Source organism: Nicotiana sylvestris, chromosome 4 (assembly GCF_000393655.2).
Source record: "Nicotiana sylvestris chromosome 4, ASM39365v2, whole genome shotgun sequence".
Lineage (NCBI taxonomy): Eukaryota > Viridiplantae > Streptophyta > Magnoliopsida > Solanales > Solanaceae > Nicotiana > Nicotiana sylvestris.
Genome location: NC_091060.1, coordinates 748,337 through 765,525, shown reverse-complemented (window position 1 = coordinate 765,525; position 17,189 = coordinate 748,337). Strand labels below are relative to the sequence as shown.

The following is a 17,189-nucleotide window of genomic DNA, read 5'->3' as shown; positions in this document are numbered from 1 at the left end:
GACACGGTTTATTATGGGCTAGGTCCGAAAATTAGGCCTAAAACCGGGTAGTTTGAACCCGAATATTATTCTTTTGCCCGGACCCGAGAAATAGGAACACGTTGCTTAACTAGTCCTATGTAAGCAAAATAACTACCAAAAATAAGACTAGTATTTAAACAAAACTATATCTTTTTAAATATTTTTTCAAGATTTAAAATAGCTACAAAATATTAATGAAACTATTTTTTTGTAATTTTCGTTTTAAATATTAAGATAAAATATGAGGTAATATTTTTGTATTTTTCAAAGTTAAAAAATGACTATAAAACCTTAATAGAACTATATTTTTTGTAATTTTCGAAATTATATAAAGTACAAAAATAAAGTGCAATTTTTGTATTTTTCAAGTTTATGAGAGATACATAAACTAAAATTTATATATATATTTTTTGAAATTTTCTTTTTGCAACGAAATAAAGTAAAAATAGTTAAAATAGCTATACTAGACCCAATTTCACATATTCATGCTAAAAATGTGAAAATTCTCGGGGAGGGTCAAAAATCACGTGCTTACAAAGGGGATTAAGTGCAAAAATACTATTCATCCTTGAGAGAGAAAGAGAATGAGGAGCTTCATCTTGGAACTAAGAAGGAGAAGAAGAACATCTTGGAGAAGGATTTAAAGAGTTCTTTCAAACTTTCTTCTTGTTGCTTGTTAATATTATGTTTAAAACTTTTATTGTTGATTTTTTTTGTATGATTATGAGTAGCTAAATACTCTAGTATTCTTGGGTCATGGATGTTAGATGATCTTGTTGTTTGAAGCTTAGATTGAAGATCTTGAATCTATCGTTATGGGTTGTTTATTTGATTCTGCTTCTAATTATTTTACTGCGTAGCTAACAGTGAAATATTATTTACGAATCTTGAATTAAACTTGAAAAAGGAAATTCTTGATTGCATATAGAATCAAATAGAGCAAGATCTAGATCATGGGCATCGGGTGAAAGATTTGCAACTAAGATAGACATATACTTAATTGCCTTGTTTGGTTAAAAAATAGGAGTTGTAAATGCATTCTTGCTAATATTAATACCATAGACATATATGTATTAGTTTAACTTGAATAGATTCATAAGAACTCGAAATATTCTTATGAATATTATTAACCCTATAATCAATAACCCGGATAATTCAATAAATCAATCTTAAGCTAAAATAATAGCATGATCTCTAGCAAGTCCATGACCCGGGAATATATTTACCCAAATTGTTATCAAAATATTGTGTAATTGGTGTAGTAATTTTGTATTGAATTATTGTTTAATTACTAAGTAAATTGTAAATTGGTTCTTTATATAGTTTGTGATAATTTAGCTTTGAATTGATAATTGTTTGAGTCTACATCAGTCGAGAAGTTGATCATAATTCCTCGTGGGAACGATACTTTACTTACTACTATATTACTTGTCGATCGCGTGCACTTGCGTGAGTGTTTTGGTAGCAACAGCCAGCCATGCTTGTTCTGCTTGAAACTAAAATGGCAGACCGCCAGAAACTTGCTCAAGAGCTCCAATTTGATATGATCATCCAGTCTCCTGCAGTAGGGCTCTCTGGGGGAATTCTGGGGGAATAGTGTTCATGTGGAAAGAAGAGTATATGGCAGTTGAAGAAGTGGCCACTACCCCCAAGGCATTCATGCAATGGTAAAGGTAAGTCTCAACCACTCTCCATGGCTCTTCTCAGCTATCTACGCTAGTAATGCTTTAGCTACTGGGAAACTTGTCACGACTCGGATTTTCCTACCCTCAAGAGTCGTGATGGCACCTACTAATGTGAGCTAGGCAAGCTGACTGTTTGAACAAATTACCTTCTTACCAATTTTATATTCTTTAACAATTATAAAGAGATAACGTGTAGACAGTGAAAATTACAATAAGCGAAAGAAATGTAAGAAACTATCTAAAATATGTATCTAATACAACTATTTGAGCCTCGACCACCCAAAACTGGTGTCACAGTTTCACAGACGATCTAAGAATACTACATACAAAGCCTGAAAGATAAAAGACACATTGTTTCTAAACTAAGTAAATGAAACAGGGGTAAAGGGATACAGGGAGACGCCAGGGCTTGCGAACGCCTGCAGGACTACCTTGGATCTCTGCGTGGACTGAAGGCAGCCACCCAATCTACAGTCCAAAAGCTGCTGCTATGGAATCTGCACACAGTGTAGAGTGTAGTATCAGCACAACTGACCCCATGTGCTGGTAAGTGCCTAGCCTAACCTCGGCAAAGTAGTGACGATGCTAGGACCAGACTACCAGATAAACCTGTGCAGTTATATAATATGCACCAGAAAATAAAACAGAAATAAACAAGTGAAGATGGGAGGGGGTACATGCTGCGGGGGAATATCACTACCAATAGGAAATTAAGGGAAAGGCATAAGGGCAATCTAGAATTTACAGCGAAACAATAAGGAACTCGTAACCAATCGATAAACACTTTGTATTCTCAATTGTTGCGGCGCGCAACCCGATCCCAAAATATAATAACACTGTTGCGGCGTGCAACCCAATCCATATTATTTATCACTATTGCGGCGTGCAACCCGATCCAATTATATTATTGTTGCGGCATGCAACCCGCTCCAATTATAATATTGTTGCGGCGTGCAACCCGATCCAAATATAATATTGTTGCGGCGCGCAACCCGATCCAAATATAATATTGTTACGGTGTGCAATCCGATCCATATATACAGTTCAACACTAATCACAACAAGAGTCCCGGCAAGGGATCAATAAAGAAACAACACTATCCCAGCAAGGGAATCGACAGTATAAGTAAACACGTCCCGACAAGGGAAAAACTAGCTATAACCAAACTTGTTCCAACATCTAACTACCTCAACTAGCACCAATATTCAATCATAAGTAATTTCCACGAGAGTAATCAAAATCCTTGCTCAACACAGAGAATCAACAACTTAGACATTTGTAGTATTTATTAAGAACACAACAAGTCCAATTTGAGACTCACGGTCATGCTTGACACCAACGTATAGATACTCGTCACCATGCCTATACATCGTACTCAACAAGTAATATGTAGTAAATAGGACAACTCCTAATACCTCAAGCTAAGGTTAGACCAAACACTTACCTCGTTGCCACGAACACAATTCAAGTCTCAACTATCACTTTACCCCTTGATTCCACCACTAATTTGATCGTATCTAGTCACAAGTTACTTAATTATATCAAATAATGCTAAATGAATCAATTCTAATGCATGAAAATAAGTTTTACCCAAAAAGTGAAAAATTGTCCCGGGGCCCACATATTCAAAACCTGAGGTTCGAACCAAAACCCGATTACTTATTCTCCCATGAACCCATATATATAATTTGTTTTGAAATCGGACCTCAAAATCGAGGTTCAAATCCCCAATTTTTGAAAACCTAGGTTCTACCCAAAACACCCAATTTCCCCCATGAAAATCATTAATTTTGAGTTGAAATCATATGAAAAGATGTTAATGATTGAAGAAAATGAGTTAAAATTGACTTACAATCGATTTGGAAGAAGAGTTGCCTTTGAAAAATCGCCCAAGAATGTTTTAGTTTTGAAAGAGTGTGAAAAATGAAAGATTTTCGGCTAAGTTATAAAATTACACGTTGCAAATGTCGCAATTGCGAATCTGCAAAGTGACCCTCGCATTTGCGAGGCCGAAATTGCGAACAAATGATCGCATTTGCGATAACATGCCCAAAAGGGGTGTATCGCATTTGCGAGGATGGGCTGGCGTGGGCTGTTTCGCATTTGCGATTCAGCCTTCGCATTTGCGAGCCAATGCGAAGCCTGCAGGCCTGCAATGAAACAGCTAAAGCCTGCAACTTCTCAAGTCCAAAATCCACCCTGTGGCCTATCCAAAACTCACCCGAGCCCTCGAGACTCCAAACCAAACATGCACACTAACCTAAAAACATCATACAGAATCGCTCGTGTATTCAAATCACTAAAATAATATCAACAACTATGAATTTAGCATCAAAATCATGAAATTTCTTAAGAACTTCAAATTTTTCAATTTTCTCAAATACGGTCCGATTCACGTCATTTCAAGTCCGTTTCTTACCAAATTTCACAGACTCATCTTAAATCACATATAAGACCTGTACCGAGCTCTGGAACCAAAATACGGGCCCAATACCCTCAAATTTTAAATGCATTTCATTTCCAAAACTCATAAATAATTCCAGAAAATAATTTTTTAAAAAAAATTATTTCTCGGGCTTGGGACCTCGAAATTTGATTCCGGGCATACGCCCAAGTCTCATATTTTTCCACGGACCCTTCAGGACCATCAAATCAAGGGTCCGGGTCCGTTTACCCAAAATATTGGCTGAAGTCAACTTAAATCCATTTTAAAGTCAAAATTCATTATTTTTCACAGATTTTTCACATATTGGCTTTTCGGCTATGCGCTCGGACTGCGCACACAAATTGAGGTGATGATGAAAGAGGTTTTTAAGTCCTAGGAGCGCAGAAATTTATTTTAAAACAAGTGATAGCCTTTCGAGTCATCATAAAACTCCTATGGGAGAACCTAATCACAATATCAAAAAACCTCACAACCAACTGGTTTGTAGGAGAAGACTTCAATGAAGTCTTAAAGGCGAGGGATAAATTTGGGGGCAATACCATAACCCTAAGTCGCATCAATTTGTTCTGGAACTGTATAAATGAGTGTAACCTTTTAGACCTAGGCCATAAAGGAAGTAAATACACTTGGACTAATAAAAGGTACAGTAATAGAACTTCTCTAATCCTGGAAAGAATAGATAGGTTCTTTGCCAATGAATGTTGGATTCAGCAGTACCCGGAGGCAACTGTACTGCACCTCCCTAAGACCCACTCAGACCACTGTCTTCTTCAAATTAACTTGGTAGGGTCTCCAAATAATAACATACCAAGGCCCTTCAGGTTTGAGTCAATGTGGGTTAGCCACCCATCCTTTTCTAACATCATTAATAGGGCATTCTCAAATCATTGCAACCTCCTTCAATCCACTAATTCCTTCAAAACTCTGGTCACCAAGTGGAACCAAGAAATTTTTGGAAACATCTTCCACCAAAAGAGAAGAATATACAACATCCCACACCAAAGACCCTTGGGCTTTCACCAACCATTCCATTATGTCCCCCATTCTGTCTGAAGGCCAAAAAGCTTTTATGGACAGACCTCTTGAACTGAGTGAGATAAAAAAGGGCAGTCTTCTCCCACAAACCCTTTAAATCTCCTGGCCCTGATGGCCTCCACCCTTTCTTCTACCAAAAGTACTAGGACATAGTAGGTGACTCTGTCACAAACTTCTGTCAAAAATGCTTTTCTTTATGTTTTATGGATGACACCATGAACCAAACTCTATTGTGCTTAATCCCTAAATGCCCCCAAGCTTCAATGTTAAAAAGCTTTAGGCCAATAGGACTGTGTAATATAATTTACAAGTCAGTCACAAAAATCATATTGAACAGAATAAAGCCTATCTTGCCTCATATCATTAGGCCAAGCCAAGCCAGCTTCCTTTCAAATAGGAGAGCATGTGATAATGCCATCATTGTTCAAGAGTACATCACTCACTTTAGAAAAATGAAAGGGAAAATGGCAACATGATCCTAAAAATCGACCTAGAGAAGGCCTTTGATAGGCTGGAATGGTCCTTTAATAGAGACACCCTTGCTGCTTTAAACTTTCCACAAGGCTTATCCAAACCCATCATGTCCTGTATCAGTTCATCATCCATCTCCATTCTTGTCAATGGGGGAAAAACTGATTCCTTCAAACCTTCAAGAGGTATTAGGCAGGGAGACCCTATGTCTCTCTACCTATTAATTATGTGCATGGAAAGACTATCAAGATCAATTGATAAGGTTGTTCTAGATAACCAGTGGCAACCTATTAGTATAAGCAGATCTGGCCTAAAAATATCTCATCTCTTCTTTGCAGATGACCTAACCCTCTTTGCTAAAGCTAATGGCAGGAACTGTAACACCATACTCTCCATTATCCAGAATTTCAATGAGTAGTCAGGCCAGAAAATTAATCTTGCCAAGTCAAGAGTCCTGTTTTCCTCAAACACTCCACAAGACTCCATTCAGAACCTCTCCAACTCCATGTCCATCCAACACACCACATCCTTTGAAAAATACCTTGGTTTTCCATCCTCCATAAAAAGCAAACCAGTGCAGACTACCAATTTATCATTGATAACATGCAATCCAAACTGGCTAGTTGGAAAACAAACTGCATAAATATGGCTGGAAGAACAGTACTGGCCAAAACATCTTTAAACAATAGTCCTAGCCATGTCATGCAGTACATCAACCTGTCCACTAAAGTTACCAATCATATTGACAAAATTCAAAGGAACTTTCTTTGGGGCACCACCCCTGAAAAGAAGAAGCTCCATTTAATCAAGTGGGAGGTGGTCACAAAGAGCAAGGCTGATGGAGGGCTAGGACTCCAAAAGGCTAGTATTAAGAACAAAGCTTCTCTTACTAATCTTGCCTGAATGACTTACAAAAATACCAACAGTCTATGGGCAAAAGTTCTAATTCATAAGCATTGCAACATGTACAATAATGTTAGGTTACTTAGAGCCTCTAGATTCCCTAGACTCCCAAAATCAACAACCTGGCAGTGCATCCTAAGGGGCTGAGAAAACTGCAATAAAGCAATCAGATGGGTAGTACACAAGGGAAACAGGGTCAGCTTCTTAATTGATGCATGTATCCCCAATCAGCCCACAATCAGATAGTTGATTAAGGGTCTTTTAAACCAAAATGACCTCAATGCTAAGGTTAGCTCAATCCACAACCTAGGAACTTGGGACACATCATCCTTGTCTATTGCCCTCCCCCAAGTATCCTGAATCTGTTAAACTCTATGCTTATTCCCCCTGTTCCAGCTAAAGAAGACAACCTCATATGGAACTTGACTCCTAATGGCCAATTCTCAAATAGTTCTGCTTACTCCTTCCTAAGCAAGATTGGCACCAGTCCCCATTCTAGTGAGGAAGACTCCTTCAAATGGATCTGGAAGCTGCAAGCTCCCAGCAAAATCAAAAATTTCATTTGGCTCCTCACCCATAAGAGACTCCCAACTAAGAGCTTCCTCCATAGAATTGGGATAAATTGTGACCCACAATGTCCTTATTGTAACAATGGCCAGGAAACTATTAACCATTTCTTCTTTAAGTGCCCTAATGTTGTCCACTTCTGGAATAAAATGCTGTCAAAATCTTCCTACACAGTTAACAACAAACTCCAGTATTCAATGGCCATCCAGTGGCCATCAACATGGAACTCAATCAGAAATGTCTCTTTCAACAGCTATATCCTATGGGACAATCTCATTCCCTTCTGCTTCTAGCACATCTGGTTAACTAGAAACAACAACATATTCAATAACAAGAAGGAACACATCAACTCCACAAACACAATCTCCAAAGCTACGGAATACCTTATGCTTACAAAAAATAGCTCTAGAAAAATAACTCATCAAATTGCATTAAAATGGGAACCCCCAAGCAGAGGATTCTACAAGCTAAACACAGATGGAGCAGCATGGGAGAACCCAGGGAAAGGAGGATCAGGAGGAGTATTTAGGAATCATAATGGCGATTGGATAATGTGGTACATGGATAATATCCCTCACACAACAAACACTAGGGCAGAATTTCAGGCACTCCTAAGGGGTCTACAACTTGCGGAGCAAAATAACTTAACTCCTCTGGAAATAAACGCAGACTCCTCTGAAATCATCAATATGCTATCGAAAGGAAGCCTTATTTATGATCCTTTAATTTGTGAATGCAGTTCATTAATTCACAGGATGGACAGGGTGGTAATGAAGCACATCTATCAGGAGTAGAACAGAGTAGCTGATGCACTGGCCAAGGAGGCAACAAAAGAAGTCTTTTTGAACAAGTCTAGGATATTATGAGTTCCTCCGATGTTTGTCAATGATATATTTTGGGCAGACATCCTAGGAACTGAATTGGTTAGAACTCTTGTGGGTTGTAATATAGACACAATCGTGCATAACATTACTACTATGGGGGTACTACAATACCCTAACAATGACTCTGATGTACTATCTTTTGTTATCTAGCCATATATAATATAATATCCCTTTAACCAAAAAAAAAAAAAAATAAGAACATATCCACGTGCTAATGTGTTAGTAGCAGATTAAGGCATTAAAGCAAAAAATTATATCACTTAATTCTGAATGGTTGATAAATTAAAAAAATATATATATACAACGTTTTTTATATTATATATATATATATATATATATATATATATATATATATAATTAATTATTTATTTGGTGCAGACATCGGATACGAGTAAATACTTTTTCTATTCATGTGTTGTCTCAAGCTTGTGCAGCGCATGATTTTTTGCTGTATTACTGGGTTCCAGCTATATCAATTTAATTCAATACTTAAACCTCAAAAATTATAAAATTCTATAAAATAATTTTAAAAATAATCGTTTTCATCCTCATTTTCAATTGGCCCTATCAGTTTTTTATTCTTTTTTATTTGTTTATAATCAGGGTGTCCGGTCAATTTTTGTACACTTTAAGTATTTCGCCAGACACCCTAATTCCATTGATACAAATATCAGATAACTTTGTCCATCAAATAATTTTCTTTTCTACTGAGATTTGGACAAATTTGAATTAAACAATTCCGCTGACATAAAATTTATCCTATTTAGAGGATGTTTGACTAAGCTTATAAGCTGGCCAAATTAGCTTATAAGCACTTATCGACTTATCTAAGCGTTTGGTAAAGTTAAAAGTACTTATAAGTCAAAAATAAGCCAAAAGCCATAAGTTGGTTACTCCCAGCTTATTAATTTTTAGCTTATAAGTACTTTAAGTTTGACCAAGATTTTTACTATTTTATCCTTAAAATATTCCTTTTTAGAACAAAATTCCTATATTGATACTCACTGGCTCAAGTATTTTTTTAACCTAGACTCCCCCTCCCTCCTTTTCAAGTCTTCAATTCTCATTGACTATTTAAGATAAACAAATTCTCTATTCATTTACATATTTATATATATGTGATTGTGTATTAATGTTTGAACTGTATATAATAAATAAGGACATATCAAATTTTTGATGCATTGCTTTCTAAGTGTTGTGGTGATGAAGACAGTGTTTGTTTATCTTCAAGTATTTTGTCAATTTATTAATTATTATAACTTAGGATTATATGCTTATCATAAAATAAATTATATTTATCATAAAAATTATCTTATCTAAGCACAATTGTATTTAAAATAAAATGACAAATAGAATACTTTATATTTGAATCGGAATCTAAAATTTTAAAGAAATTACGCACTTATAAGTGTAAATAGTTCTAAGGTCATTTAAATCATTTTAACAGAAAAAGAGCTTATCAGCACTTTTTTATCAAATACTGTAGCAATTTGTTATCAATTTCAGCACTTGTACCCAAACACGTAATTGCTTATTTATTAAATCAGTTTCAACACTTAAAAGTGTTTTTCAGCACCTAATGCTTGTCAGTTAATCCAAACGGGCTACTTTCAAAACTTTTAAGACCTCAAATTCATTTATTTATTCAAGTTTTTATTTTTGATGTTATATTTGTTTTCTCTATTAAAATATATCTTCAATCATTGTCTTAATTCATCTTTTTTCTTCTACCACTACAATTGTACATACGCTAAGAAAAGATCTTAAATCTTCTTTTTTGTAAGTCAAACAAAAAGTGAAGGCCACAGAATGATGAAGTAATGAAATACCATGAAAGGCAGTCGTATTTATAATAATTTTTGCAGAGACCTTTACCAGAATATTATGTTATGGAGTTCTTCTCATAGTAGTGGCTCTTTTGGTCAAACCCTATTTTTTAACATATTATAAGCTTTTAGTGTATAGTTTATTCATGGCAAGTCAAAACTGGCCGACCTTCGAATGTGCCTCCTCCAAATCTCTAAAGGTTGAGAGATCGTGAAGGGGTGTGGCGGAATGGTTAGAACCCGTCCATCTTTAGTCAAAGATTTTGAGTTCGAACAATTAAAATTATAACTTTTAGTAGGGAGCGATTATCCTCTCACAAAATGTTAATCCAATACGAACATTGATTAATCGAGTTAGTAAATTTCAAATAATAAATAATTAAACAAAAAGTTATTTTTCCAAATAATCAACCACTAGTTTTAGCCAAATCCAATTCCAACATTTTTGACCCTTTACTCTCCACAAGAAAATTGGGAGTAGTACTAACGATTATTATGATCTTTACCCACTTAGTTTTTTTTCTTCATATGGAATTCTCGACGTGTTCCAATAACGTTAGTAGTAATAGTAAGACCAATTGTATTCATTACTCACCAACATCAAATCAAAGTGACTGAAAGACAGAGATGTATTTTGTTAGGGTTCAAGGCAAAAAATGACAAAATCTAATGTGTAATTTCCTTAAGAGGGTCCCTTTACTGGCATATAATGTAAGGCTCCATTTGTCCATAAAAAAAAAAATTAAAAGTGATTTGTCTATGAAATTTTGCAAGTTTTTGAAATTTTTCGGAAATAAGTTTTTTAAAAATCAAAAAGTGATTTTGACCACTTTTTCAAAAATTTTAGAAAAACTTTTTGCCTCAATTACAAAACTGCAATATTTTTTCATTAAATACATGTCCACACATAATTTCAAATTTCAAATACCATTTCTCAACTTAATTTCAAATACTACTTTTTTTTCAAAAATTATACTAATTTTTATGTCCTAACGGCTACTAAATGTGTCAAACATTTGAGCTAAATATATCCCATGCATAATTAAAATTTAAACCGTGGGAATATTAATAATGGTTGCTTCTGGACTTAAAAAAATCAATTAATGGTTTAATCTAAAGAATGTTAATTTTCTAGTGAAATACACGAAAAGGAATCATCCTTACATGTTCTTTCCCCAACAATCTATTCATTCGTGATTAATGGCAATATTGGACTTTTTTTAAATGTTAATATGCCATTAAGCAGTGTGCTTAGTAGCTATTTTTAATTATAAATAAATCTTCAAAAGAAACTTTACCTTACAAATCCTAATAGGTATTCTTTTGATCTTTCAAACCTTGAAATGCAACTTAATTGAAGGGGACCATGTCCCTTAAACTTAATTAAGATGCCCCTTAAGCACTTGCAATTGGTATCAAAAAACTCTTTTGTATAGTACAAGTTGAGATTAAAATGTTTGAATTAACTCTCTCTAAAAGCAAGTGGCATAATATTCAATTTTAATAAACTTATATAACATGCTTGTTGCCTCCTCTCCCCTATACTATCATTGACCACTTTCCCTATTAATATTTTTTTAAACTTCATACCAATAATTCCTCTATATATGTAGAACCTTGATATAGCCTTGCTTTGGCCCAATCTATTGACCAAGAAAAAAGAAAAAAAGTTAAAGAAAGTAAATCAAAAAGCCTAATTTTTTGGGGGAAAGCATCACAAAATAGAGATGTAGAGAAAAACTTCTAGCATATAAGTGCATATAATTGAACTTGTTCCAAATGATCATTTCCTTTCATTATATTCTTGTTTAGAGTGAAACTAATACTTTCTTAAGTAATGACATGACAGAAAAATGTTATTAATTCATCTGAAACGCGTGACAAGTAGAAAGTACACAAAATACAAAAAAGATTGACAACTACAACTATTTAAAACTTGAAATTGGAATTTAGGGTTTACATTACGTATTTTTCAGGTGTGGCATAATGGTTAGTAAAGTGGATTGAGAACCATAAAGTTTATATTTAAATTTAAACGGAGAAAAAAATTAAAGCACAAGTTGATTTTTCCTCTTTGTCCAAGCCTTGATGAATATTAGAATTTTTTTTGTATTTGTACCGGTAAAAAACAGTAAATACTTCACAAAATTAGTTAAAATACGTATAAATTGATCGAACACTATAGTTATAACAAAATAGGTAAAGAATAATGTAAAAATAGTACGGGCTAGCCGGTTTTCGGACTGGTCATTCAAAAATAGTCAGTGTTTGCAAAGTCATTAAAAACTACTATTTTGTGGTGACAGGGACCGGTCTAGTATGAACTTCCAGCAAATTATGCTGGACCGATGTATTATACAGGAATTCCAGTATATTATGCTGAAGTATTTTTCGAATTTTGAACAGTATTTTCATTCAAATTTATCTTTACATAAAAAATAGTTAAATTTCGATTCCGTTAAAACTTTAGCTATTTTAGAATTTAGAATTTGGGGTAAGATTAATGGAAGACAAGGCCTTATAAGAGGTACTTGGTGCCTAGTTTTTTCTGTAGGAAAATGATGACATAAATGAAAGACGTGAGCATAGAATTAGATGGTGGGAGGGTAGTAGGGTTACGTAGAAGAAATAAATAAAATGACAACTCAAACGTCAAATCGTAGGATTTCAGATTATAAGACAAGCAGTGATGTATTGTCATTCAGTGCAGATTTGTTTCGACTCCATTTTTCTTCTTCTTTTTCCTTTGAGAGATCCCCACTTAATTAATTCCCCACTTAATTAATTACCCACACTGAGAGGAGAAAATAACAGCTCCTCCCTCTAATACAGACATTAATTATTATTCCCTAACACAATTCAACTGTTTTATGAACGCAGCTATTTGAACTTCTTGTCTTTTAATTAATCTGATTTTAGATATTAATTCCCTAATTTATTTAATAGAATTACATTAATTTAAGTCATTTGAATCAGATTCAACCCTCCCTTAAGTGAAAAAAATACGGCATGGATTGTGCCAAAAATAAACATAAGAACATAATTAAAACTTTATATCAATAAATTAGAATCACTTATATGGATCTCTTTTCCTCCATTTTGCCATATTTTTGTTAGGTTCAAGAGATTGATAATTTTTCGTTATATCCACCTTCCATATGATTTTAGATTTATCTTATCTAATTTAAAAATTTAACTCACTATGATTAGAGGTGAAACTAGGATTTGAAGCTAGTAGATTTGGAATTCTAATTTTTTAAAGTTATTATAATAATTTATAATACATCTTTTAATGATTTTTTCTAGACACATAGAATTTGGACCAAAGTTCACCCGAACTTGTAATCGAACATGTGAGTGATGTTTAGATTTAAACTAGTGCATTTAGAGGTTAATGTAAAATATGTAACGATTTTTTCTCATTTTATCTTAAACATAGATTATAACTAAATAGCTTATTAAATTACATTACATTTCCAAGGACCATTTACTCCTAAATCTTTTCCTTTAAACACTCACTTCTCCAACAAGATCTAAATTTCAACAAAAAAAAAAAAGAAAAAAAAAAGATCTACATGTTTAAATTAGGCAGGCTGATGAATAACCCTAAAATCCAATACAAAAAACTATAAAAAGATAAGAAAAGAAAAACATAGAAAAGAACCAAAAAAGAAGAAGAAAGAAGCAATATAGAATTAGGAACCCATGATTTTTCTATTCAATCTTCATTTCATGTTTTTCTTGAATTTTTCTTTTTTTATCTATATTCTCTCTTCTTTTCCCTTTTATTTTTTTTAAATACCTCAGCCACCCTGTATAACCATCCATATTGCTTCACCCCCCCCCCCCTCTCTCTCTCTCTCTCTCTCTCATTATCTAACCACACAACACAACATAAAACACCAACCATAGACAGAATCTCACAAGAAATAACATTGTGAGTACTTCATCATCCCAACAGTAGTTAAAACTATACACAACAAAATTCTAGTCACATAGTGTTTCTTTATTTTTCTTTTTGTACCACTTTTGAGTTTTGTTGAGAATATGAGTAGTACTCCTGAAGACAACTTAAGAAGTCTGTCTTTAGATTATCTAAATCTTCTCATAAATGGACAAGCTTTTAGTGATGTTGCTTTTAGTGTTGAAGGTCGTTTAGTTCATGCTCATAGATGCATCTTAGCTGCAAGGAGTCATTTCTTCAGAAAATTCTTTTGTGGGCCAGACTCACCTCGGTCTGGCCCACAACAACTTGACCCAACCGGGTCAAGAATGGGACCCGTCGGCGGTGTATCATCACCGAGGGGTTCGGGTTCGGGTTCAGTGATACCAGTAAACTCAGTAGGGTATGAGGTATTCTTGTTGATGTTGCAGTTTTTGTACAGTGGACAAGTCTCAATTGTGCCACAAAAACATGAGCCAAGGCCTAATTGTGGGGAAAGAGGTTGTTGGCATACACATTGCACCTCAGCCGTTGATCTTGCTCTTGACACTCTCTCTGCCGCTAGATCTTTTGGTGTTGAACAACTTGCTTTGCTCACTCAGGTTTGTCCAATTTTTTTTTAATTTTTTGTTGGATTTTGGAAAGAGTGATATCAGATTTTCCTTTTAATTTTTTTCTTGGGAAATGGGGTATGATTAATTTTTGTTTCTTGTTTGTTAGACAAAGATTGTTTATCACAGAGAAATCTAGTAGTTTACTAGTAACAACTTCTCTCTTTTTCTGTTAGTACTAGATTTCTTTTGCAGAATCATCTGATCCCAAATATTTCTTTTTATTTAAATTTCTTTTCATATTTTTCGACTTATGTATAAAGAGCTGAAGTGAATACCCAAAAAGAAAAAAGAAAAAGAAAGGATGTTTTTAACCTTTTTCCTATTTTTGCATTGTTTGATGATTTTTGTGATGGAATTTTGATATCAGCTGTCTCATCTCACAATTGTTACCTTGATTTCATGTGAAATAATTCCATTTTCTTGAATTGGGGTTCTCTTATCTTCATGTTTTAAGCTCAAATGTTTCCAAAAATGGTGTCTTGATTTTTCTAGTCGTCTTTCCACAGTGATCACACAAAATCTTTCCCCAATAGTGATCTACTTTCCTCATTTGGTTAGAAGAATGAATAGCACAAATGGAACTACTAGTGTTGAAAAAAGTACACCCTACCAACACAATTTTGAACAAACACATTAGTAGTTTGGATATCCAAATACAATCTAAATATGTCCCAGCTATTGAGTTTTAGCATTTACAAGTGTTTTTCAGCACTTGATGTTGTTCATTTTTTATATTGCATTTCTTTACTGCTTACTGAGTGGAGGATCTATCGAAAATAGCCACAAGCTATGAGTAATGTCTATAAACACACTACCCTCCCCATACCCATTTATGGGATTATACTACCTATGTTGTTGTTGTTGTTGTTGTTGTTTCAACACTTGATGCTTATCGGCTAGTATTTTTTTTTATCAAACTAAACTGGCTCGTAATATTTTCATTATATGTTTTGGGTTAAGCAGAAGCAATTGGCAATCATGGTAGAGAAAGCTTCAATTGAGGATGTGATGAGAGTTTTAATAGCATCAAGGAAGCAAGACATGCAGCAATTATGGACTACTTGTTCACATTTGGTTGCAAAATCAGGCCTTCCACCAGAAATCTTAGCTAAGCACCTTCCCATTGATGTTGTAGCCAAAATCGAAGAACTCCGCCTCAAATCCAATCTAACACGTCGATCGCTAATGCCACACCATCACGGCCACCACCACCACCACCACGATCTCGGCTCTGCAGCCGAGCTCGAGGACCAAAAAGTCCGTCGGATGAGACGAGCCCTTGACTCATCCGATGTTGAACTTGTCAAGCTCATGGTAATGGGAGAAGGCCTCAATCTTGATGAATCCATTGCCTTGCATTATGCAGTTGAAAATTGCAGCAGGGAAGTTGTGAAAGCGTTGCTTGAGCTCGGGGCAGCTGATGTTAACTACCCTGCTGGCCCTGCTGGTAAAACTCCTCTACACATTGCAGCAGAAATGGTGTCACCAGATATGGTAGCAGTACTATTAGACCATCATGCTGATCCGAATGTCCGAACATTAGACGGGATCACTCCGTTGGACATTTTACGTACCCTAACATCCGATTTTCTATTCAAAGGAGCTGTCCCTGGAATCAATCACATTGAACCAAATAAACTGAGGCTATGTCTTGAACTTGTTCAATCAGCAGCTATGGTGATTTCTCGAGAAGAAGGAAGCGCGAATATTGATCCGTCTTCTACAACTATTTACCCGCCTAATGTCAGTGATGATCATACTTCTAGCACAAGCAGTGGTGGGAATATTGGAAATAATCTTAACATTGATTCAAGAATGGTGTATTTAAATCTTGGTGCAGCTACTAATACTCAGAATCGATACAATGGTTGTGATCCATCTTCAATGTACCACCATTCGCATGATTATTAGTTAAGCTCATATATATACATCTTTTGTCCGAACAGTTCATTTATTGGAACAGACCATAAAGGAAAGTACGATGATTCAGATTTAAATAATATTCAGATAGTTTACATATATTTTCTTCTTCTTTACCTTCTCTTTATGCTATAGTCGTTCTTCTCTCTATTTTTTTTTTGTGCATATTTTTTTGATTTGTTTCTAGGGCATTCAGATGATAATGCAATGAGCAGATTTTTGGATGGGACAAAAGGAGAATGTGAGGTTTTGCTTTGTGGAGAGAAAGGGACGCAGGTCAATCTTCTCTGGCCTGTCAACTCCCTTTTGTTTTATTTTTAAAGATTTTATTTGTGTACACTGATCATGTAATTTTTTATACAGCCATTAATTTATAATCTGTTTGATCAAGCTGCAAAAATTAGTTTATTTTGAAAAATATTTTTTTAAAAATATTTTTGGTGAAACATTTTGTGTTAGGCTAATTAATTTGAAAAGCATTTTCGAGCAACAATTAGTGTTTGCCAAAACTTTTAAAAATTGCTTCCGAGTGCTTTCGGAGTGAAGCTACTTTTTTCTGCTTCCACTAAAAAATACTTTTTTTTCTTTTAAAAATTTGACCAAACACTTCAACTTTGAAAAAACACACACTACTTTTTAGATTTTTTTTTGTTTGACTTTGGAGAAGCTTGGCCAAACAGGCTATTAATCACATTTTTTTTGGGAGAAAAAAGTGCTTATTATTGTTATATACATATACTTATAGTTATCGTTTAATCTAATACTCCATCCCAATTTATGCGGCAGTGTTCGGATTTCGAGAGTTAAACAAGTTTTTCATATGCCTTTTAGATATTTTAAACTTTTAATTATTATGGCTTATAGTAATTTTTAT

The 17,189-nt window shown here is 34.5% G+C and overlaps 1 protein-coding gene across 1 annotated transcript; it reads left to right on the top strand.

Moving 5' to 3' along the window:
* Positions 1-13,679: 13,679 nt before the first annotated feature.
* On the top strand, positions 13,680-16,414 carry LOC104245430 (BTB/POZ domain and ankyrin repeat-containing protein NBCL-like). The gene is made up of 2 exons (XM_009801037.2): positions 13,680-14,383; positions 15,359-16,414. Exons 1-2 carry the CDS (start codon positions 13,886-13,888, stop codon positions 16,304-16,306), a joined length of 1,446 nt encoding a protein of 481 aa, XP_009799339.1. The 5' UTR covers positions 13,680-13,885; the 3' UTR covers positions 16,307-16,414.
* The last annotated feature ends 775 nt before the right edge of the window (positions 16,415-17,189 follow it).